Raw genomic sequence first — 23,962 nt, forward strand, 5'->3', positions numbered from 1 at the left:
TCTAGAGTTCAGAGGTTTAAAAACACAAGCTACGGTTTCCTGTGTTACGATTCCCTGATGGATTTGGTTTCCCTTTCTTATTCATTCACTCATTCATTTTCTTACCCCCTTCATCCACTTGCATGAGTCACGGGGAGCTGGAGCCAAACCCAGCTGACATAGGGCATGAGGCGGGGGAAACTCCAGCCACGATGCCAGTGCACCGCGGCCTTTCTTATTAAGCTTAAACTCAAACCATCCTTTAACCCAAACCCGTCCATTTACACACCAGCAGAGGTCATACTTTGATTTCCAGGCTGATCTTTATCACGCAGGTGGTCGGCTCGCTTATGTGGAGCTTTTACAGTGAGCGGCTGATGCAAGATGAACTGCGAAACTACCTGACCCGTAGCACTGTTCTTGCCTCTTCCACATTTAACTGCGTGAAATTCAGCAGCTCTCTTGTGTTGTGACAGCTGCCTCCACCTTTGGAGCTAGCATCTCCTCTGTTGTGTTGCTGCAAACACACACCTGATCATTTAGCTGTACGGCTTTGTTCACAGTAGCAGCAATTAACACCCAACTGACAGCCAGCTAATGATGCAGGTGCTTCTCCTTTTGTGGTATTCTGAGGTAAATAAGGTGGAGGGGAAGAAGAGTCAAACGTTTGAAATGAAAATGTCAACAGCTACGTGTAACCAAACATCCACCTACGGGGTGTATTATCAGAGGTGACGGATTAACCAGCTGTGTCTGCAGGCCTCCTGTGTGGACGTCAGTGAGGCTACAGGCTGCATCTACAAACATCACTAAGCTTTAACATACAGCAAACAGCAAATACTTTATCTCCAGCTGCAGCAACCTTCACCGACTGTCGTACAGCGCTTCGCTTTAGAAACACCTCATTCAGTTTGTCACAACCCGACTCAAGGTTGGACAAAGGACAGGTGAAAGACACAGGGACTAGAATTAAAAACACTAACTTGACAAAATAAAAATCGGACATAGCTAGAATCAATGTTTATATGTATGTTCAAAAAATTATATTGTGAATACAGTCTTTGAGAGAAAAAAGACCCATAAAATGCTGCAGTATGTATGCCAGACCAGTAGTTGGCAGTGTAACTTCACTTCATAACATCAATTCAATTCAAAATTTTTTATTTGTCTTCATTGGAAATTGAAAGCACATAAAGCAGTAAAAAACACAATAAACAGTATAGAAGTACAACATAAAAAGGTGCAATGAGCTAATAAATAAATTTTAAAAATGTAGAAATTGTAAAATTATAAAACTATAGATATTCATTATGTGTGTTGTTCTGAACGGTATAAACGATGTAGATGTAACAGTGTTATCAGGCCCCCAGATCACCTGGGAACCTGAAAATATCAGGGAGTGCAGTAGCTGTAAATTGCTAACAGACAACTGTAGGCCAAACATCTTTGAATTCCTTTTATCTATAGAATTACAACTTTTCTGATCTGTTTCAGGCCATATAACTAAATTACATAAATAGCATTAAAATAAACATGTATTATCGTGATGTAATATTAGTGGCCACTGAACGCTACCACTGTGTTTCAGGCTCATATAGAATTCCACACTGAAACTGATGGGAGCTTCGCTAGTGTTTTCAGCTCTGGTTAGTTTGCCGGCTCCTCCAGAATGCTGCACACACATAGACAATACTCTACCTGCTCCCCCCTCCCTCGCTCAAGCAGGATATGTCCTTGAAAGCTGAAAGCCAGAAATAGACCGGTTAAATCAGACACCAGGCTGCCTGGAGGAACCAGACAGGAAAGTCGCCCAGATTTAAACTTCCTCCTCCATCCAGATGAACTCAGCTGGACATAAAGACAGGAAAAAGCAGATATAACAGACTGTCTTACATGCATAGAGGAGGTCAACCATTGTATCTAAATATTTTATCAGACTTGAACCAACATGTGTAAATCAACTTCACCTTGAAGCATCTTGCTAGATGTGTAGTTTTGTACTAACGACAATGAATAATCTTTGTATCTGGATGCGATGCATACATGTATAATAAACATTCACATTTCAAGGTGGAATGCAAGACTTGGGCTGCTTTGCTGAATTTTTCTAGGTTGAGTGTGTGTCAAGAGTGCGTCTAATTTTGTGAAAACTAGATAAAACAGAGTATCATCTGCATAGTGAAAGAGACAATTGGAAAGGCAGCCAACCTCCATGTAGAGCCATGGGGTCTGCTCAGAGGTTTCTACCTGTTAAAATCCTTTCTCACTAGCACCACTTAGTGAGTGCTTCTAGTTGTTGATCCTGACTTGTGTGTCCAGAGATGCAAATGTCACTGTGTTTTCACTTTCCATGTGTGCAGCAGCACAGCATTACACCTACTCTATGTTGGGTTTGGTGAAGTTTGTCACTTAAGATTTGTGTTTTGGCATTAAATAAATAAGAGTGACTTGATATGGCTTTGGATGAGGTTAATGAGAGTTAGTATACAGGGAAGACTATGAGTAATGTCCATGGCATTAAATTTTCTACTTGTATTAATCGTAGGTTTCTGAAATGTACAGGAACAACCAATTGTGGATCACATACCAGACTGCAGTTTTCATACCTTGTGACTATTGTGTCTGTTTTTGACATCTTTTAAGTATTCCAAGTCTTTAAAATTTAGCTTCAGGATAATAATCATCTGAACAACAATGCATTCCAATGCTTTGGCATCATTATCATGACTTGTCCAAAAGAATTTGGCCATGCAATCAAATAAAAAAGGCTGAATTAAAAAGGGCAGTGTAACTAATGACCAGAAGCCTGACATGTTAAACAACTCTGGTGCAGAATAATTCCCAGAGCCCTGGAGTTAACTCTTATCGAGGTGATGCTGTTTATTTACAGATATGACTGCAGGAATATTGCACCTGTTGATTCAAACACTGTAATGAGCTAATAGCTTTGCTTTGACAGACAAATTAGTGTTTTGTTTGTGTTGACATCCACACGTCACTGTGGCACCCAGTATGCTCTCTGCCTCACACTGAAACTGATTGTGGGCTGTCATCTTGGCTCGCGTCTCTCTCTGGCTGAGCTGTCAGAGCCGCTAACATCTCCTCCTCTGACAGTGGCGCCCCTCTTCTCATTCCCTCTTCGTCCCTGAATTGCATTCACATTCAATGATCCTCCTCTTCATCAGCACTACAATCAATAAAACGAGTCAGTCTTGACAAATTCATTTGCTGGTAAATGGTGTGCAGGCTCGGGGCGTAAACTCTCACTGAGCACATAATCGCTCTGCTGTTCCTCGGACTGAGAGGCTTCAGCCGAGGCCACGTCTATCTGGAGATGCTGACATTTAATGCATCAGATAATAAATATTCAGTACTTCATGAGTACTTCATTATAAATAAATCCGACTTCTGGCATGGTCTCCAGGGGGGTTAAGGGGAATGTGTCCCCCACAACTACTCAAGATAAAGTTGTCCACCAAACTCTCACGTTGTATTTCAAATTAAGATTATAACTGAAAATTGTAAAACCCCCATAAACCTGTGACATAAAATAAAAATATGAATTAATTAACTAATGCTTTTTTTAATTTTGTACACACAGTAGTAAAATAACCAAATAGACTGAACAGAAAAAAACAAGACTATTGAAAGTACACAAAACAACAATAACAATAGTCAAAGCAATGATTCTCATATGTTCAAAAAGGAGTATAGTGAAGCATAAACTTATTTAAACCTACCCCTTCTCAACTACTTAATTAACAATCCCAAACACAATTAGTTATACATGAATTTTTACAAAAACAGGAAAAGAATTAAGTAAACATACATATACATGTACGTATTTACAAAAAAGTAAGTAGTGAAAATTAACGTAGTGTAAATAAATAAATACATAAATCTTTCATGAAAACACCTGATTGTTGAAGCCCTTTTTCCCTCCTGTGCCTGTTGAAAACCATGTGTTTGTATTGCTTTTATACACAGATATATACCTATAATAATATAATGACATAAAAAAATACAGTGGTAGGAAGAAAATATGGAAGCACAGCTTATTGCTGTCTAAGTATAAGTAATGGTATATACGAAGAAGATAAAAAGGAGTCAGTGTGTGTTGTAAAGTCTACTGTTACATTAACACACTTCTATATTATCTTATATGAAAATTCTTACAAAGTTGTATTGGAGTAGAGATTTTCCTTTGAGTTTTTTTCAAATACTTAAAGCTCTTGATGTGCTTAGATGTTTAAACACCTGGAGTGTCCATGTTGTCACATGTTGTAAAGATTAGCCACTAAATCCAGCTGAGATTGGATTGGAATATTTGAGAACAGGCAGAAATGGTGGATATGATCAGAGGAGCTCAGGCTGTCTGATATGATGCCTGTTTGCAATGCCAAAGCTTCATAGAAACCTTATGTAGTAAAGTAGAAGGTGAGATTTTAAACATGGCATAAGCTCCATTTTGCTACAGTTGAGCAAATGTGTTGTTTTATGGATGGCCTAGAAGAAAGTGGAGGCAGAGGATCCACAGAGTCAGACACCCCCCCAAAACCAAGTAAATGCATAATTAAGAGATTAAAACCAAGCTTTTGTTTTTTGCAGAAGGTAAACTGGAGTTGAATTTTCTTTTTTCATGGAAGCCAAATCCACGTGCAGTGTTTCAGAGCCACGGGTTTTATCGGTGTGGATGGCGCCGGTGCTGCCGTCGTGATGCTGTGGTGATCTGGTGTGGCGTTGTGTGTTTGGCTGCCGTGGCGGTTTACATCTCCTACCGGGCTCTGATCCAGAACCACAAAACACAGCACCCTCTATTACTGCTGACGCACACACACACACACACACACACACACACACACACACACACACACACACACACACACACACACACACACACACACACACACACACACACATACAGGATCACCAGTACATTCACACTCTAATGGCTACAATAGAGGTTTGATGCCGACTTGTGTGGCCAGAGATATAAATGTCACCATGTTTTCACTTTCCGTGTGTGCAGCAGCACAGAATACACATTCACACTACTGTATATGTACGAAACACACAATCCATCACTGGTTGACAAAGTACTGTGACACGGTTCTATATAGCCTGTGTGAACACGTGTTGAAATGAGAATGAGATTGAAACATTTCCAGATTGAAGTCAGGTACAAATGTAATTTGGGACTTTTTTAAGGCCCGAATTACTCCTGCAGTACCGAGAAAAAAATTCAATTTGAATCAATCACAGTCACAATCAGTCCTGAGAGAGCCTCTGGAGGGGAGAGTAAAGAGACACGCTCACTGGTGTCAGCATGGAAACACTAAATTCCAAACAAATTTGCTGTGACGACTGTAATCAAGTCCAATCTGAACACAGGAACACGCCTCAACCGATCACACATCAAATGTATATAAAGGAGGAAGAGTGCATGTTAAATAGACTCGAGCAGCTAGTTAGCCTTAGCAACATGCTATTTAGCAGCTAAAAGTGAATTGTGCGTCATTTACAGGACATGTTGTTGTATTTCTATCCCTGGAGTCGAGACAACACCCTAACAGAAAGGTGGCGGCGCTGCTTCTTCTTCTTTTAATGATGCGGTCTCGATGATCAGTTGCATATTGCTGCCCTCTACTGGTTGTTACTGACAGTGTTTCGGACAGTCCGTACTACATTTCATTAATCCTATGTTGAAAAAAGAGTTTGCTTCTCCAGCTGATCCCAGATCTGTAAACAAAGATTCTTAAAATGAAATTACAAAATACTGAAATTAACTTTTTTTTTTTTTTTTTGGTGCAGAGCAAGGAACCAAATGAAAGTTCCAGTCCTGACTTCACACGCTGTCCTGCTAACATGTTACTGAACACTGAACACACATGGACTTTCAAAGCTTTTTCTTATGATGTTCTTATTCTGTCAGTTCATTCTCTTTAAAGCCATATGAGGAGAGAACATGTTTGGTTTAAGAAATTAATTTTCTAACAGTGAACAGAACCAACCATAAAAACATCATCTTAATTAATTTAATTACGGAATTTCAAAATGACTTGAAATGATTTAATAAATGCGTTCTAAAAGGGAACTGCAGGATTCATGTTCATTTTTACTGATATCTGACCAATCATTGATCACCTCTTTTAACATTTACTGGTCATTCTTTCTTTAATTACATGTGGTTCCCTTTAATTAAACTGATGTCCAAGCAGCAAAAATTTAATATTCCTTGTATTTATTTCCCTTTTTTGTGTTTCATGGAGCATCATTTAAATTATGTCCCAGTTAAGGGAAGTGGGGGGGGGGTCAGATGTTGGTTAGGCAGCTTTTCCATCTCCTCTGGTTGCTTATAAATTAAATATTTTTAATGCACTTAAAGACAGAAACACTTGAAATCATGGTTTCCCCTGCCGGGTTTTACCTGATTTTATGCATTTGTTTTAAAAGCAGGTGTCTCATCAGTATTCCTGTTGCGTCCCCCGTACATCACCCCTGATGCTTCCCTGTAGGCTGAAACAGCACAACCACACAGATAAACTAGATGTCAGTACATATTGAGCCACATCAGAGCCTGGTAGGTCACCTCCCCCTCAAACGCAGGGGGCATTTAGATGTTTCAGACAGGAGACAGAAACACCCGCGTGTCTAGACGGGTATGAAACTGATCCAAAGTGATAAATTCTCATGCAGGTTGCAGAACAAAACAAACAAAAAAAAGCTTCATCAATGTTTACATCTGTTGGTCCACCTTCTGTGATTGAGACCAGACGTCTGACACAAAGATGTAAAGGTCAGCATATTTTTAATCATCATCACCATCATCATCATCAACAGGTGTATTACAGGAGAAAAAAGGTGCGGGAAAAGGTGAAAAGGTCACTGTGTCACTATTATTTGGAATGCATTTATGTGGCTTTCAGCCTCCTTAGCACTCAGCTGAGCTTCATCCGCATCCATCAGACTGATAATCCAGGTGTAAATATGTGCAGATTGTGTGTGTGTGTGTGTGTGTGTGTGTGTGTGTGTGTGTGTGTGTTTGTGTGTGTGTGTGTGTGAGGACAGCTAGAGGAGAAAAGAACAATACAAAAAGAAGCTGCATAGAACAGGAAAGAAGCGTTTCTGAAGCCAGACTCATGATGACAGATGTTCCTAGGAGGGGCTCTTCTTCTTCTTTTCTACATTTACCCCCCCCCCCCCCTTCAATTTGTACTTTAATCTCATTTGCCGGCTGACTTCATCATGTGCCCCACCTCCCTCTCTATTCTCCTTATCTCTGCTCTCCGCCATCCACGGCGACGGAACAGAGACCAGCTGAGGTGTCAGCTCTGATTCCCCCCCCCCACACACACCCCCACACCCCCCCACCTGTCACATCAGCCTGTGATCTGATTTCAGAGTGTGTGTGTGTGTGTGGGGGGGGGGTTAGCATTCAGCCTGTGATCCCCGGGTGCCCGAAGCCCACCGAGTCCGGCTTTGAATGACTCAGATGGGAGTGAGATGTCAGTGTGTGTGTGTGTGTGTGTGTGTGTGTGTGTGTGTGTGTGTGTGGGAAGTAACACCTGCCAGCATCAATCACAAGCCTCCGACCGGTGGACGCACAAACAGCATCTGACACAGAAATAAAAACTACTGGGAGAATCACACACACACACACACACACACACACACACACACACACACACACACACACACACACACACACACACACACACACACACACACAAACTTCAAGACTCCATGGAGAACGGGAACTGTTCTCAGACACCTCGGGAGGAGCTGAGGGAGTGGGCTGTGAACGGGGTACCCCTGTCAGGATAGGGAGGTGGAGGTGATAAATATCAACAAAAACAACAACAATAAAAATGTAAATAATTGGATTGAAAAGAATTGATCAATAATAATTAATAATTAAAATTTTATTGCATTTTTTACGTTAAAGTAAGTTTAGCAACCAAAACAACAAACCCAAAAGGACCTCTAACTTTATCGCACACCAGCCGGCAAATATTATAATAAAATAAAAACACATTAAAATACCCCATAAAGGCAAATCTGGGATGCCAAAACCTGAGATAAGCACTAATTTAGAAAAATATTGCCCTTGTTTCTGTTATTAATTGCTAAAATAATTATTGCATTAATTCAGAAGACCTGGACCAGAATTAATTTTATTATTCTGACAAATCTAATTAATGAGTTAACTCTGTCATTAATGCAGAAGAACAGTGAAGAGTTTTTAATGAAAACTCAGAATTCTAGAAAAATTACCTCACTAATACGGAAAAACAGGTTAAAAAAAAAAAAGAGTAAAAGGGCAAAAGGTGGTGGCGTGTTTCAGGGGTCTTTGTCTCGGAATGGAAAGGCAACTAATCCATTCCCTTTGCTGAGGAACCTTAATAGGCTAACTCTCACGTGTGGGGTTACAACTGGTGATGTCCGCTTTGTTTCCAAGCTCCCATACGCGCCCCGGACTCAGTATAAGTTCCCTTGTGGACCACTGCTTCGAAGCCTGCTTCAAACATGGAAAAAACCCCGTGACTGATGACATTTGACACATTCAAGTGCTTCGAAACACTAAGCGCTTCATTCGCCAGGTGAACCAGTTTAGTGGTGCGGATCAATGGGTGATCTGGAACACCTGACGGTCCCAGGTGTGTCAAAATGGATGAAACAGCGCGGTGTGCTGCGGATCAAGTCAATATCCCTTGGATTGATCAGATTACCTTGCAGATTGCTTACACACACTTTGCCTTCTAATTTCTTTGCAATGGATGCAACCAGAAAGAGATCCCAAGTCTGGGAACATTTAGAACTGGTGCCGCCAAACAAAGTAGAGTTTAATTTCTAAGAAACTTATTTTCAGGCTCTGTTGCTCACACAGTAGAAAATAATGAACCACACATGTCATTCTAATTTGCAGGTGAAGTGTTTGCCTTGTTCCCAGCACCTGACGTACAGTAACAACACAGTGATGAGGCGTTACCGATCCAGACGTGAGAACGAAGCCGGTGGTGCTGCTGTGATCACGTCTCGGTATTCCCACTTTTATCTCACAACATAGACCTTGTTTTTTTTCCCCCAGTGACACCAATCATCCTATGTAACCCATGCACACGAAGCATGGCAGTACATTCATCCTGCCAAAGAGGGCACCCACGTTCCCAATGAATGGGGCGCCGAGTACTAATGAAACCATTTTCGGCACAATTGTCGCAAACGGTTCGAAACCTCATGGGAGACCATTCAGACATCACTAGTTAGAACCTATATGCAGAAAGCAAGTGGAGAAGCTTTCATTCATGGTTTAATCTGATCAGCAAGAATCCAAGAAAAACAAGAAAAGTCCAGAAGTCAAACAAACTACAGATACGTGCAAGGGCGGTAAAAAAAAAAGGAACCAAACCAGAGGAGGAGCCGACTTAAAAAGCCTCAGGCTGATCATTCTGATCAGGCACAGGTGTGAAGACAAGGCACAGGTGTGGGGACCAGGCCCTGCCCACCAGTTTGGCTCCGCCTCCTGCCACCTTCCAGCACTGCAGAGCAGCATGACGCTAATGAGCTAACGTGTGTGAAGCTAACACACGCCTGAACAATAATTTTTCTACAGGCTGAGTAGAAACGTTTCCAGCTGCTCTCATAACGTGTTGAGTGACAATCCAGAACATACCAACATCTTAAAGTGACTGTTTCAATCAGGCTAAAATCACTTGGTTTGTTTACGCCCCGTTCGTGCTTCTGATTGGCTCTCACACCTCGACCAATGAATGACCAGGAAACTCCTATTCTTTCTTTGCATCTCTATCATCTACCGAATGAAATAAGACATTTTTAACTTCACAACTTTATCTTTTATAATTTTAATTATAAAGCAGTTAGCAGGTGATAGTATAGTTGCTATTATGCTTATATCAAGTCATTGAGAACTTGAATATCAACAGAAAGGTTTTTAAATTGTCGTCTTCTTGAAAACCTGAAGAATTTTACAAAACAAAATGTAATATGAAGTCTCCAGAAAATATATGTTTTACCAGAAAACCTGTTATCGACACTTTTAACGCAGAGATCTTCAAATTGCTGCTAAGCTTAACGACCATTTAATATTTTACTAGTTTGTAATTTGGGCTAAAAGCACAGAGATGACTAACATTTATTAAAATAGATGAACCTTTTTCTTGTCAGAAACTCTTCCAGCTATGAATCATAATGATGAAGAAAATGTGAATTAGCTTCAGCTGCATGCAGGGAACACCGACGTTAGCGCGTCTAAAGTCAGGCTTGTCTTCAGCATTTCTGTCAATAACACAAGAAGACAGGAGCCTAATTTAAAAAGAACCAAACACAAACATAAAATGACTGAATATGGGTTCTACCACATAATCCATGGCCCCAGAATATCCAAAATAGATGTTATTTGCATTGCTCCAATAACACAAACCAATTGGAACCAGATCTGGATAAAAGAACAGATTGATCATTTTCTCTAACTTATTATCTTTAACATTTAGAGGATATATTTCCTCATCTATTACACATAAAGCATCTGATACCTGATAAAGGGTCCTGGAAAAACATCTGTGCTTTTTCACTTTTTAAGCAGCTTTTGTCACTTACACATAAACAACTCGACAGGTTAACATGAAACAGCTCAGACATGAACCGTGATGATCCCGCTACCGTTCAATCTGTTTTTGTGTCGTTGTTCTCCTCCTGAGTGTTCCAGAGGTTTTTTTATGTTTTTTTGTTATACGCTTGAAGAAAGAAAAACACAAACGCAGTTTTTCTTAGGTTGACATTTTTGCCGATGCGACGCTTTAGTCATGTACGCTGAATTGCTTTCCAATCTGATGAGGTCATGTGGAAACGGATCTGCCTGGGCAGAGGTTTGTTTGGCCTCTGAGTTCTGTTTAGTTATGATTAGTTTTAATCATCAGCCGATGATTTTATCCAGATTTTGTTTGAAAGGGGTCGCAGCTAAGCTGTATCCCTCCAGGGGTCAATGTTCAAACATTCTGCGTGACTCTGACTCGAATATACCAAGTTGTAGAATTAATCTAATCAAATACAAATGTTCTTGTTCCATATGCTGGTCTTTGTCTAGACTCGTGTGCATTAAGCACCAACTGGTGAGCCGGCCAGAGATCGATGCTCATTGATCTCCAAAGCCCATGTAACTCAAACTCTGCTGACGGCGGCACGAACACCAGAAAGGAGCGGGGATGATGTATGAGTCGCTGGATGAAGGGACCAGATTAGCCATCATCCTGAGTTTACGGTATGAGTACAGATTGACACCCTCAGACTGAATCCTCAACAACCTTTGAACAAGAAATTCAACTTCACAAGTCATTTTACATGAGAGAATAAGTCATTAATTTTAGCGGAAACCTGACAAAGACGTATATTAATGAGGCTAAATGATAAAAGTTCTTTCCTACTGCAGCTACTTATTGTTCTGCATGTGTAAAAGTACTTATAATGCATTCATTGGAAAAATTACTGCTTGTATTATGTGAACATTGTCTCAAATTGAAACTCAGCTATTTTAAAAAAATATTTCCCAACTTTGTCACAGTGTTAGTCAGTTGTCCTCCTTCAAAACAATGCAGTTTTCATGTTGCAGGTCAAATACAGCACCTCTCCTCATGATGACCATCCAAGGCCAGTTAACTTTATTCAACACGGAGACATGAAATGAGGTCAGGAGACAGGAAGGGAAAAGGAACAATATAAAATAAATAAATAAATACATTTAAGATGTAGAGAAGATATTGAGAGAAAAGAAGAAAAAGAAAATTGATGCAATGGGAACAAGGAGAAGGAAAAAGGTAAGGTGATGAAAAAGAAAAACGGAACAACAAGGACACACACACACACACACACACTACAGTAAGGACACAAGGGAAGGAAACAAGTGCAAGGAGACACACAGAGCAAATAACGCTGGGAGATTTAAGAAGGAAGGAGAACAAGAAGAACATACATGAAAACAGGAAAGGAAACACGTTAAGGACACAAGTGAGGAAGGACAGCAGTGAGGATAGTTGAGGAAATGAAAAGATTAGCAGAGGAAATCAAGAAAACCAGAAGAAGCGGAAGAGAAGACAGGGAACAAGGAGAGGAAACGAGCTGAGGGCAGAGGAGGCTGGGGATTATGTTCCTCTCCACTGGACTCAATCCATTCATTCCCCTTATTTCTCTCATCATCCCTGGTTTGCTGCCGCAGATGTCTGTCAGGCTCACGTTGGAGGAATGACGGACGATGAATAGCTGTGATGAAGAGCTGTGATCACGCTCCCACTCCGGACACTCTTCACGTCACATCCACATCCTCCAACAAATCCAGGAGGCAGAAGCGGAGCGGATGGACTTCAGACGGACTCGGCAGCATGTGACAGATCCAGGAAATGGATTTCAGCGCCTGTCAAAACAAACAATGATTTTCTGCTTAAGGTTCACAGAGAGACAGCCGAGGGGATTGAGATGGATGGAGGACGGCGCTGTGACTTTCTGCTCAAACACACATGTGTCTCTGAACACACACACTTCACACAAACACACACACACACGTGTGCACTGGAAACATATGCAAACACGTGCAGCTGTGAAGAAAATCACTTTTTTATTATCCAGTGATTTCACACCAGATTTCACATCGGCAGCGTCCGGCCGTCACCCAGCAACAAAGGGTTGACCTGAGTCACATGACCCCATCAACATCCATCCATCCATCCATCCATCCATCCATCCATCCATCCATCCATCCATCCATCCATCCATCCATCCATCCATCCATCCATCCATCTATCTATCTATCTATCTATCTATCTATCTATCTATCTATCTATCTATCTATCTATCTATCTATCTATCTATCTATCTATCACACGTTCACTATCAGCAATTTTCATGCTAGTTGGTGCTACAGTCAATGGTTACACAGTTACGTGTGTGTGTGCGTGCGTGCGTGTGTGTATGAGTATTGTAACATGATTATTTCAATTACGGGTGTGTTGTGTGTCTAGAAACACGTTGTGACAGCTCATGAATAATTCCGGTTTTGTTCAGGAAGCATGTGTTGATCTATCCTTTAGATCACACACACACATGCACGCACGCACGCACACACACACACACACGCACGTACACACACACGCTCGCACGCACGCGCACACACACACACAGACACACAGGAATGATAATGATAATTAAAAACGATACTGAACTACAGAATAATGAGATAGTCTTGGTTTGCATCCAATTAAAAGGTTCCTTTGCCGTCTTTTGAGATAAATGAATGTGAATCCTCACACACACTCATGTGCATCAGCTGTTTGTGTACACACACACACACACACATATATGCACATATCCACAGACACAAACAGGAATAATAAAGAGGGGGTGTGTTCCAGAAGCACAGCTATAACCTTTATCAACAGGAACACACACAGACACACTGGATGCTCCTGAAAGCAACAGGGTGTTTTCATTCATTTACGCTTTTTTCATTTTATTCAGTTTTGCATGAAGCAGAACATTTTGTTGAATAAAATCATCTTCTGAATTTTACATCAATCTTAAATATATATAGAGTTGTTGTTTTTTTTAACTTAAGGACTTCAGACTTCATCTCTCTCTGTTCCTCCTGTTTAGTCCAACAGAGAAATTAACCTCGTCAGCACATTCATGCAATGACCAATTAGAGGGGATTGCAGCCCTACGCTGGGAGGAGACCATGATTCACCTCAGGTGGGTATTTATGATCACAGGACGCATTCATAGATCGGAATATTTTCTTACGCAGTGGTTCCAGGTGGAATCTACATTGAGATTTATAAAAGAGGCCCCTGGACCGTAAGACTCACGCAGTCCAACAGCACCTCCTAGCGATCATCCGAGGAACTCCATGTCGTCTTATAGTGACCTCCGAATACTTAATGTGCATAAACGACTTCAAATATTTAAACCATGTCCGAATCAAATATTAGAGAGACACGTTTTCGTGAGTCATAATAAAATGTTGGAAATAAAAATGTTTCACCTCCAGAAATGTGGTTTACTGATAAAATCTGTTTGGTGTTGATGACTGAACCAGAAGTGATGAGTGGAGCCTCATCGCAAGTGGTTCAATCACAAATTGATTTTTGGAGGACATCTGTCAGTAAATGTAGACGTTTGGTCAAAAGAAAAACACGCTGATCTGTTTGAACATTTCTGATGGGATTTGATCTAATCGGTAGTTTTCACTGAAAAAGTTTTGGATCCAATTTTGATGAGAAACCATGAAATCTATCAATTCAGACGTGTTCAAATGCTTAAGAAGAAAAAAGCTGACATAAAACACCGCATGAAACAATGACTCAGCAGCTTTTAATCAATGAGGCACTGGCAGGAAACACGAAACGATGCATGCAAGCTTTATATATATATATAAATACATATATCCAGACAAATATATCCAGTCAACATGCACACACAGTTCAAAGACATCATCTAGTGACATTTAACGGCTGAAAGAAAAGATGAGTCACTTCAAGCTTTGGCACCAGGATAAAAAGAACCACAACATCCAACATTAAAGGAATGAACATTGGTCGTTTCCCTCATAAAGCTTCTTCTTCTGGCTCCATTACAAAGCAGGGATAGACCACAGCGGATCTATTCTGACAGGTATCTGCGTGCCAACGGGGGCAAATGCCTGTCATCAGACCCACTCAGGTAAGGCTTCCTATTGGCTGAACCTTCAATTCCGCCCTTCATGGCCAAATATCCACGTCTTCCTCCACGCTCTTTGCGTTTCAGGCCGTTTTAGCGGGAATGGCGCTACAGGAATGTCACGAGTGTGGGGGATGGTAAAGCGTCGTTTCATGTGTGACAGAACAACACGCTGTGGTCAGTACGCAGTGATGTCTCAGCGGGTTCGCCTAATGCTTCGCTTCTCGGGGGTAAAACTCTGCTAAGGTGCTCTGAGGGATCCTCTTCAACATCTCTTTGGGGAAGATTCTCATGAGCTGCCATCCCACATCCAGAGTCTCAAAGACACTCCTGTTCTCGTAGGCACCTGGACGGACGACACAAAAACACATCAGGTGGTTTTTACTTTAAGTAAGTAAATATACTCAGTTCTAAATCCATCGTTTTCTATTTTTTTAGTCTGTGGTTCTTGGAACTTGTTCATTTTCTGCCAATCATCACTTTAGCGTCACTTATCCGCTGCGCCCCACTGCACCTTGGGAGATGAAGTTCTTCTCAAACTTGGTCAGGAACTCCAGATAAAGCAGGTCATCAGCTGTGAGAGCTTCCTCACCCACCACCGCCTTCATGGCCTGGACATCCTTCCCTATGGCGTAGCAGGCATACTGTACACACACACACACACACACACACACACACACACACACACGCACACGCACACACAAAAACGTAGTTCTGTTTTAGTTGGATGATGGAGGGCAGGTCGTGCAGCAGGAAGTATGTGAGGACTTCACCAGCTGGTTGGAGACATCTGAGTGGTCTCTGCGGGTCATCCCCTCCCCGATGGCGGACTTCATCAGACGGGACAGCGACGGCAAGACGTTAATGGGAGGATAGATCTGAACCACAAGATCAGAGATCAGCCAGGCCTCAAACAGGGAACACAGCTGATACACACTTCATGTCCGGTGAACTGGGTCAGAATTTCAACTTCCAGACACAACTGAGAGTCGATCAAAACAGTCAAACCGTTTTTTTAGCTCAAGACCGAATCAAGATGAACTAAAGTGTGACCCAATCCCGCTCCTGCATGAAATCACGTGACTCCAGTGGAAGCGTGTCCACAGACTTTATAAAGATCCTCGTTACCTGTCTGTTGTGAAGCTGTCTGTCAACATAGATCTGTCCCTCGGTGATGTAACCCGTCAGGTCAGGGATGGGATGAGTGATGTCTGAGAAACACAAGCACCCACGGTAAGACATTATCCACCGTTAGCATCATACACCGTTAGCGTAGTTAGCTTGCTGCTGACTGTGTGAGTACCGTCGTTGGGCATGGTGAGGATGGGGATCTGGGTGATGGAGCCGTTACGTCCCTCCACTCTGCCGGCTCTCTCATAGATTGTGGCCAGATCGGTGTACATGTAACCGGGGAAACCACGCCGACCCGGCACCTCCTCCCTGGCTGCAGACACCTGAGGCAGAGCTGTGATTGGTCAGTGTGGGCCCAACTTATGATTCAAGCTGTCTTTACTAAGAAATCGCGGGCCGACCTCTCGGAGAGCCTCGGCGTAGGAGCTCATGTCGGTGAGGATGACGAGGACGTGCTTCTCGCACTGATAGGCCAGATACTCTGCTGATGTCAGAGCCAGTCGAGGCGTGATGATTCGCTCGATGCTGAGCAAAGAAAGACTCTTACTGGTTTACTTTTAGTGTATTTTAACCTGTTTCAAGATGTTCAATGTCATCTACTGTAAACATCACAAACTTATGACATTCATCCATTCAGCCCACTAACCAATCAGGGTATTTGGTTTTATTCATGATTGGATCGGTAGTGAGCAGATGACTAATTTCAGGAGATTACATACGTGGGGTCGTTGGCCAGGTTGAGAAACAAGCAGACGTTGTCCATGGAACCATTTTCCTCAAAGTCAGACTTAAAGAATCTGGCAGTCTCCATGTTTACCTGGTGGAAACAGAAACACTCAACGTTTGTTCGTTCATTCATTCATCTACCCATTTCTTCCACAGTCGTGGGTCACAGGTGTGTTGGAACAAATCCAAGCGGAAAATACTTAACAGTAAAGGTTTAATGGTGTTAATGATGTTGGGTTTCGTCATCCTGGAGGAAGTTCCAGGACAGTAATTACTTTATTTGACCACTAGGAGGCAGTAAAACAAGCTGTGAACTCAATGGACAAGCAAACATTGTCTCCATCCAGCAGAAACAGAGCAAAGGGTCTTTGTCCAGCGCATTTGGTGTAAATGGGGTACTACATGGTTAAATTAAGGTTGTGTTCTAATAACCACGGTCCCCCTGGTTCGTCAGCACCAACATAGTGGTTAGCAATACTGTATTACTACGATCATGAACGCTCTACTACAGGTAGCAGGTAGGTAGAAACTTTAGTTCAGGGAGCAGGTTTCTGCTGGATGGTGGAGAACCAACAACAGGTTTTAGAACGCTAAACAAGATACAGGCCGTGTTTTTCTATCGTTGAAATGTTTGGTAAGGTCAAGTATTGAATATTCCAAGGTATTCATCGTCTAATCTGGGCGAGTCACGAACTAACGTCCTCACCCCCATGGCTGCGAACACAATGGCGAAGTTGTCCTCGCTGTAGTCCATCACGCCTTTGGACTTCTTCACCAAACCGGCCTGCCGACAGATCTGAGCTGCAATCTGACCAGAAACAGAGGAGAGAGTGAAGAGCAGACGTGTAGCAAAGGGACACGAACCAGAACCCAACCCAAGGCAAACACGTCACAAGTGACGCTCCAACACGTGGGGGGGGGGGAACCCATCAACTACTGCACTGAAAAAGAGTTTGGGGTATATATATTTAGGCTTAGTTATTTAAAAAGAAGACATTTTGACACTTTCCCAGCTGCGAACCACTCTAACAACGATGGCAAGTAAGAGTAGAACCATGACATACTCAAGTACTTTGAGTACATTTCCTGGGTTACACTTTAACCTCTACCAGTGTGATGTGGATGTACCTCATTGTGTGGAAGCCCTGCAGCAGAGAAGATGGGTATCTTCTGCCCTCTGGCGATGCTGTTCATCCCATCGATGGCTGAGATACCCGTTTGGATCATCTCCTCAGGGTAAATACGACACTGGGGGTTGATAGGCTGACCTACGGCAAGGAAATAGATAGGTAGGTAGGCAGACAGACAGACAGACAGACAGACAGACAAACAGACAGACAGACAGACAGACAGACAGACAGACAGACAGACAGACAGACAGACAGACAGACAGACAGACAGACAGATAGATACCCATGATGTCCAAGAAGTCTTCAGCCAGGACTGCTGGCCCTCTGTCGATTGGTTTACCAGATCCATTAAACACACGACCTGCAAACACATACACGCACACACACACACACACACACACGCACACACACACGGATGTAAAGCTGCTGTTTCTTCCTCTTGGAATGGAACACTGTGACTTCTTACCCAGCATGTCTTCAGAGACGGGCGTCCTCAGGATGTCTCCTGTAAACTCACAGCTCGTCTTCTTCGCATCGATGCCTGAAGTTCCCTCAAATACCTGCAGGGGTCAGAGCAGAGGCACCACATCAAACACACGAGTAGGTATTCTCTTCTTGAGCAGGAAATAGATTAATCCAATGACTGACGAGATGACCGTACCTGCACCACCGCTTTGGAGCCGGTGACCTCCAGCACCTGTCCACTCCTCTTGGTGCCATCGGGCAGCGTGAGGTGGACGATCTCAGCATACCTCGGAAACTGTTGAAGCGAAAATGTTGAGGGACTGTGTTACGATGGCGTCAGGAAATGACCTCCGTAAGCGTTCGCCATCCTCACCTTCACCTGATCCAGGATCACCAGCGGGCCGTTGACTCCAGACACAGTTTTATACGCTGGAGAAGCAGAAAACAGATCTGAACCCGAACAGCAAAATGATCGACTCTTATTATGATGTTGTTAGCACTGAGATGCTGCTGATTAAAGCAAAGCTGAGGTGGTTGACTTTCCACTAGGGCAGCGTTTCTCAAATCGTGGAGCGTGGCCCCCTAGCGGGTGCGGTGCGATGCCAGGGGAGGCACATGTGACCCTGGGGAACATGCTTTTTTTTGCTGTACTAGAATAATGTGTAATTGCACATCCACTACAGAAGCTAGCAGTGGCGCTCTCATTGTCAGGTGTAGGCAGGAAGTTGTAGCTCTACGGTGCAGGATTTGGCGATATGAAGCACAGTAAACAAACCCTCAAGAGACAACATTAATACATTTTTAACAGGGTTGAAAAGAACAGCTGAGCACTGCCAAAACGTGCTCATTGTAGCCATTAATCATGACTTTTTAAATAAAAAATGAAAGAAAAAAACAGCACAAATTGTTTTATTCATTTTTGTTTTGTAGGTTAAAGTGTTTTATATTTTGGACTCCTCAGTTAATGTTGCTGAACTGAATTAGAATTTGTTATTATTTATTTATTTTATTTTATTTTTCAGTAACAAATGGTGTGATAAGTTGGTCAAAATTTTTTACAGCTTAAACAAGGTTGGTTTTTTAAAAAATATCAGGCATCGTGATGCACTTAAAATCTTTTCTGTTATAGAATAAAAAATAATGTTAATAAAAGTATTCTTTGTTATAAATTGAACTATATTTCTTTTTTTTTGTTTTCTTTAGTGTTAATAAGGATACAATGTTGTTCTTGCTAGGGAGGGCGTAACAGAAAATAATTGAAAAGCACTGCACTAGGGGGACTTGTTGGTATAGAAAGTCAGTGAGTTTCCAGGGGGTTTGGAATATTTACTTCCATCTTCTGAAATTTTGTATTATTTTCTTTTCTTTACAGCAGTGTTGATTTAATTAACAAATGAATCACAAGAATAGTCGCATGGTGATAACGCCACCCCTGTGGGTGTCAGTGGCCCACCCCACTCTAAAACATCTGGACCCGGCCCTGGCCCAACCCAAACATGGTCCAATTATAAAGCTTTTTTTTTCTTCCTGTTATTACAGTCAAAAAACGTAACTAGTAAATGAGCCTCATCTGATTTAATCTCTTTATCAGGATAATCTGGGTTTATGCCGGGACTCACTGAGCCGGGGCTGGGAGATGTAATCCCGCTTCACGGCCATCGCGTGCTCCCGGGAGGCGGCGGCGGAGGCCGGGGCGGCGGCCGGAGGTCTGCTCCCGCTGACGGCTGAGGACAGCTCGCTCATGGCCCCGTTCACCATCCCTCTGAGCGCCTTCATCGCCATGTCTGCTCCAGACAACCGCAGCGCGTCTGAGTCGTGACACCTCGCGCGCATGCGCAGTGGCCGCAACGGAGGATGCCCTCAATATAAAACGAAACACAACTCACGTTATTCGACATTTTTATTATCTTTATTTTCTGCATAAAAACAATATGTATTTTTTTTTCCTGTGTTAAAAGTAGTCCATTCAAGATCTGATTCTGAAAATATGTTTTAAATTTGATTTTGATGATTACGGACCATAAACTGTACAACCCTAGGAACAATAAATTATCCAAACTAACTGGAATAGGGACACCACTTAAAAAACATCGACTCTGAAGAATGAGAATAAAACTCAAGCACCAAAAACTACATTTTAGGGGAGAAATTATTTTAAGAGCAGATCTGTGGTTGTGTAATATCCTGCATCAGCCGGTTCACACTACAAACTTTTTGGTCAATGTGGGACTTCAACCAACCACCTTCTGGTCCCCAGCCCAAGACCCAGCAGACTGAGAATGCTGACAAATAATTTTAATGCATGTTAATTTAAATACTATACTTTGACAAAGACCGCGGTGCACTGGCATCGTGCCCGGAGTGTCCCCCGCCTCACGCCCTATGCAGCCGAGATAGGCTCCGGCTCCCCGTGACCCGCTGCGGCGGATATAGCGGTGGTAATCTGAAAATGACTGACTGACTTTGACAAAGAGACAAAACACGGACGAGACACCGGTTTAATTATTCAGTGACTATTAATATTTTTATTACATATAACTAACAGACATCCCCCAACATTAAATGAAAACATTTTTCTTCCCATGTGAGCGCCTGAAACCTGTGCAGACGTCCAGCTCTGTGTTCCACCAGAGGGAAGGAACCGCAAACAGAGTCAAAACACATCGAAACTTAATGATCCAGATGTCTGCTTTGCATCGACAGTTGCCGTAGGTGTGGACTTTGCATCTCATTCTCGGTCACCCCCACTCCTCCTCAGGCGCGTCACGACCACGAATCCCAGCGGGGGGAGTAGCGGGGGAGCGAAGGAGGAGGCCTCGATCTCCACTGCGGTTCTGCTGGGAGATATCTGGACCTGCCCTCCTCCCGGTGGGGGGGTCTCCTCCACTGCCTGTGGGGATCCGGGGGCGACCATCGGTAGGGTTGGTGGGGAGGGGGTGGTGGTGGTAAAGGTCGACCATAATGGAGGCTGTTATACGAGCGGTGGCTTGTTTCTCTGGGAGGGAACGATCTTAGACAAAGATAATGAACGCTGTTAGCTTAGATTAGTATCATAACCGGTAATAAAGCAGCTAAAACGACACTCCTCTTTACCTGTGGGGCTGGGAGGACAGGTGAGCTCCTCTCTTCTCCCTTCTTTCAGAGTCTGACTGTCGCAGTATAGCGCAACCTCTGATTGGCTCCCGCTCAGCTTCGTCCATCCCCTCATTACTGCCTCACAAACATCATGACAGACAGACAGATCAGTAAATGAGTGTGAATGACGGGATGCTACATCACAGAACCCTAACTCTAAAACATCTAAAAAGCACCTTTAGACTCTTTTTCCTCTTCCTGATTCTAACAGCGACCTACAGGATAAAGACAACATCATCTGCATCCTGATGAGTGACGATCATTACACGTTTTATCTATAAATCAGTCTTTTATTAAAAACAAACACATCCTGTGCAGCTTTGTACTGAAGTTCCTACTCAGGCCAAATTCATCTCCAAATAAAACCTGCATCATGTGTGTGTATGTCTGTGTGTGTCACCTCCTCTTGGGTCCAGAGCGAAGGTCTTCCAGGTAGTTCTGTCGCTCGATAGCGTGGCCCCGACACGAGTTGAACACTGGCAATAAAAGAACGTGTTGACTGTCTTTCAGTGAGACAAACACGTTAAAGCAAGACGTGATCACACAACACTCACGGTTGACGGCTTCTGTGGGATCCATACCATCCACGTCGATCAGATACCTGCAGGTCAAACGCAGCGATTAGACAACATTCACACCCACAGACCAGAATGTGTGGTTCACACCGCACACACCTGCAGATCAGATAGCCGGTCCGGTTCACGCCGTGGGTGCAGTGGACTCCAATCAACTTGTCTGGAAAAGAAAAGAGTTTGCCTCACGAACATGATGCCGGGTTTCTATTAGCGTCACACCATCAGTTAGAAGGAGTTCAGCGTTCTTACATTTAATTTGAAACCTAATGATCCTCATTGGACATCTGAAAAATCATGAATTACAAACTGACTCCAGTCTCTCACCATTGTCTGAATTATTTCGTAGAAATCTTCTCACGGCGCGTTTGAAGCTCAGGATTGTGTCGTCACTCGGGATTTCATGACCGCGGGTGAAGATTTTGGCCAGCAGCAGCGACTCTGGAACATCCTGCACACAAACCATACATATTTCACGACACAGACTACAGTATATTTGGACTATAAGGCGCACTTTTAATGAATGACCTATTTTAAACCTTTTTCATATAGAAGGCGCACTGGATTATAAGGTGCATTTTCAATGAATGGCCTATTTCAAAACTTTTTTCACAAATAGGGCCAACTGAATTGTAAGGCGCACTGTCGGTTTTTGAGAAAATGAACGACTTTAAGGTGCGCCTTATAGTGTGGAAAATACTGTAAGTGCTTTAAACGGCCGTTATAGAGTGTGCTCCCTCACTTTAAAGCAGTAGTAGCGCGTAGTGAACGTCAGGTCGACTATCAGACCGAGTTGTTGGTTTTTTTTGTTCACATCGTCCAGCAGCTCCTGGTGACCGAAGATGTCGGAGCGAGCCAGCTGACGGTTCAAAGACTGAAACACAACATTTCACTTCACTGAACACGGTATTAAATGAAACGGATCTCAATCTGCAGAGGTGATGATCAGAACTCCACCTCCTTCAGAGGCACTTTGAAGGCGATGAATCGCGTCCCGCGGAGTCTTTTCCCAACAGCCTTGTAATTCAGCCACCTGATAGGAAGAAAAACTACATCAGGTGCAACAGTACCATAGCGCTGGATTACTATGGGAATAATTGTAGTCCAGGATAAGAGATTACTCCATAATCCCAACTCTGAAAACCTACATTCACATTGTCCACCTGAAAACACGGTTGCCAGTAGCAACATCTTTGCACTTACTTTTCTTTACAAGGAAGTACTCTACTTTGATTGTAAGTCTTGACGCAATGATAACAAATCCTGAGTCAAATCTGGCCCGTTTCCATTTGTATTTAATGATGACGTCATGTCAGTCTGGAACAGTCCTGCTTCCTGAAGTCATTTAATTAAAACTATCACGATGACTTACACCTTTAATTATATTCAACTACACATACCACATTTATATGAACAGATATGGACTTTTATGGATGAATCTTAGCTTCATTTACATTTGCACTCAAACTAATTTCCCCTACGTCATTTTTACCGGCTTATGCGTCGGTTTGTTTCCGCTTACCTGTCCGGTATTCCTTTACAGTGACTGTGTCGGGACATTTTCTGAGTCTACCTTTACTTGAATAAAAGTTAGAAACGTGATCGTCGACACGTGTAGCCAAACAGTCCCTAGCCTCCTTCTGACGGTATTTTACAACAACCTGCCGCCGTGAGCGGTTTGTTCGCGCTGACGTTAAACAGTAAAAACATTTGTAACCACTTTAAAATAATATAAACTCAGCTAACACGAGAGGGAACATATCTGGACAGCTAATTGACTCTTCCACAGCCGCATCTGTTTCCTGTCGACTGGAGGCGCACGCTGATGACGTCATTCACCAGTTTTTCAAGTTCGTTGCTATACAAAAAAATAAAAATAAAATCGCGTTCTAGCGTAAAAAAAAAACAACACAAAATACACTCCAATAACAATATGTAATGTTTTAAATTTCTTGATTTTGCTTTTCTGGAATATTTGTTTTTCATTTATTTAGAAAGATTGGAAAACATTCTTTAAATAATTTCAAGAAAAGGTTGATATGGTCTAACATTTCATGTCAAGTAATTTGTTGCAGTGTTAACATTAGCTATATTTCTTTACAT

The 23,962-nt window shown here is 42.5% G+C and overlaps 2 protein-coding genes across 3 annotated transcripts; both read right to left on the reverse strand.

Annotated features, from left to right (window-relative positions):
* Positions 1-14,377: 14,377 nt before the first annotated feature.
* Positions 14,378-20,582, reverse strand: atp6v1b2 (ATPase H+ transporting V1 subunit B2). The gene is made up of 15 exons (XM_068335296.1): positions 20,476-20,582; positions 19,772-20,011; positions 18,526-18,581; positions 18,349-18,447; positions 18,154-18,247; positions 17,971-18,048; positions 17,686-17,825; positions 17,264-17,365; positions 16,551-16,648; positions 16,233-16,356; positions 16,004-16,154; positions 15,829-15,911; positions 15,474-15,578; positions 15,215-15,344; positions 14,378-15,046 (listed from the first exon to the last, which is right to left on the reverse strand). Exons 1-15 carry the CDS (start codon positions 20,501-20,503, stop codon positions 14,910-14,912), a joined length of 1,665 nt encoding a protein of 554 aa, XP_068191397.1. The 5' UTR covers positions 20,504-20,582; the 3' UTR covers positions 14,378-14,909.
* A 67-nt stretch (positions 20,583-20,649) lies between these two features.
* dusp11 (dual specificity phosphatase 11 (RNA/RNP complex 1-interacting)) lies at positions 20,650-23,671 on the reverse strand. 2 transcript variants are annotated; one of them, XM_068335297.1, is made up of 9 exons: positions 23,382-23,671; positions 22,817-22,892; positions 22,602-22,733; positions 22,187-22,310; positions 21,962-22,022; positions 21,842-21,888; positions 21,688-21,763; positions 21,246-21,362; positions 20,650-21,162 (listed from the first exon to the last, which is right to left on the reverse strand). In XM_068335297.1, exons 1-9 carry the CDS (start codon positions 23,417-23,419, stop codon positions 20,916-20,918), a joined length of 918 nt encoding a protein of 305 aa, XP_068191398.1. In that variant the 5' UTR covers positions 23,420-23,671; the 3' UTR covers positions 20,650-20,915. The 2 variants fall into 2 exon arrangements, with proteins under 2 accessions (XP_068191398.1, XP_068191399.1); XM_068335298.1 differs by lacking the exon at positions 20,650-21,162 and adding an exon at positions 21,464-21,502 and having other exon boundaries at positions 21,253-21,362.
* Between the last annotated feature and the right edge of the window lie 291 nt (positions 23,672-23,962).

Source organism: Antennarius striatus, chromosome 15 (assembly GCF_040054535.1).
Source record: "Antennarius striatus isolate MH-2024 chromosome 15, ASM4005453v1, whole genome shotgun sequence".
NCBI classification, from domain to species: domain Eukaryota; kingdom Metazoa; phylum Chordata; class Actinopteri; order Lophiiformes; family Antennariidae; genus Antennarius; species Antennarius striatus.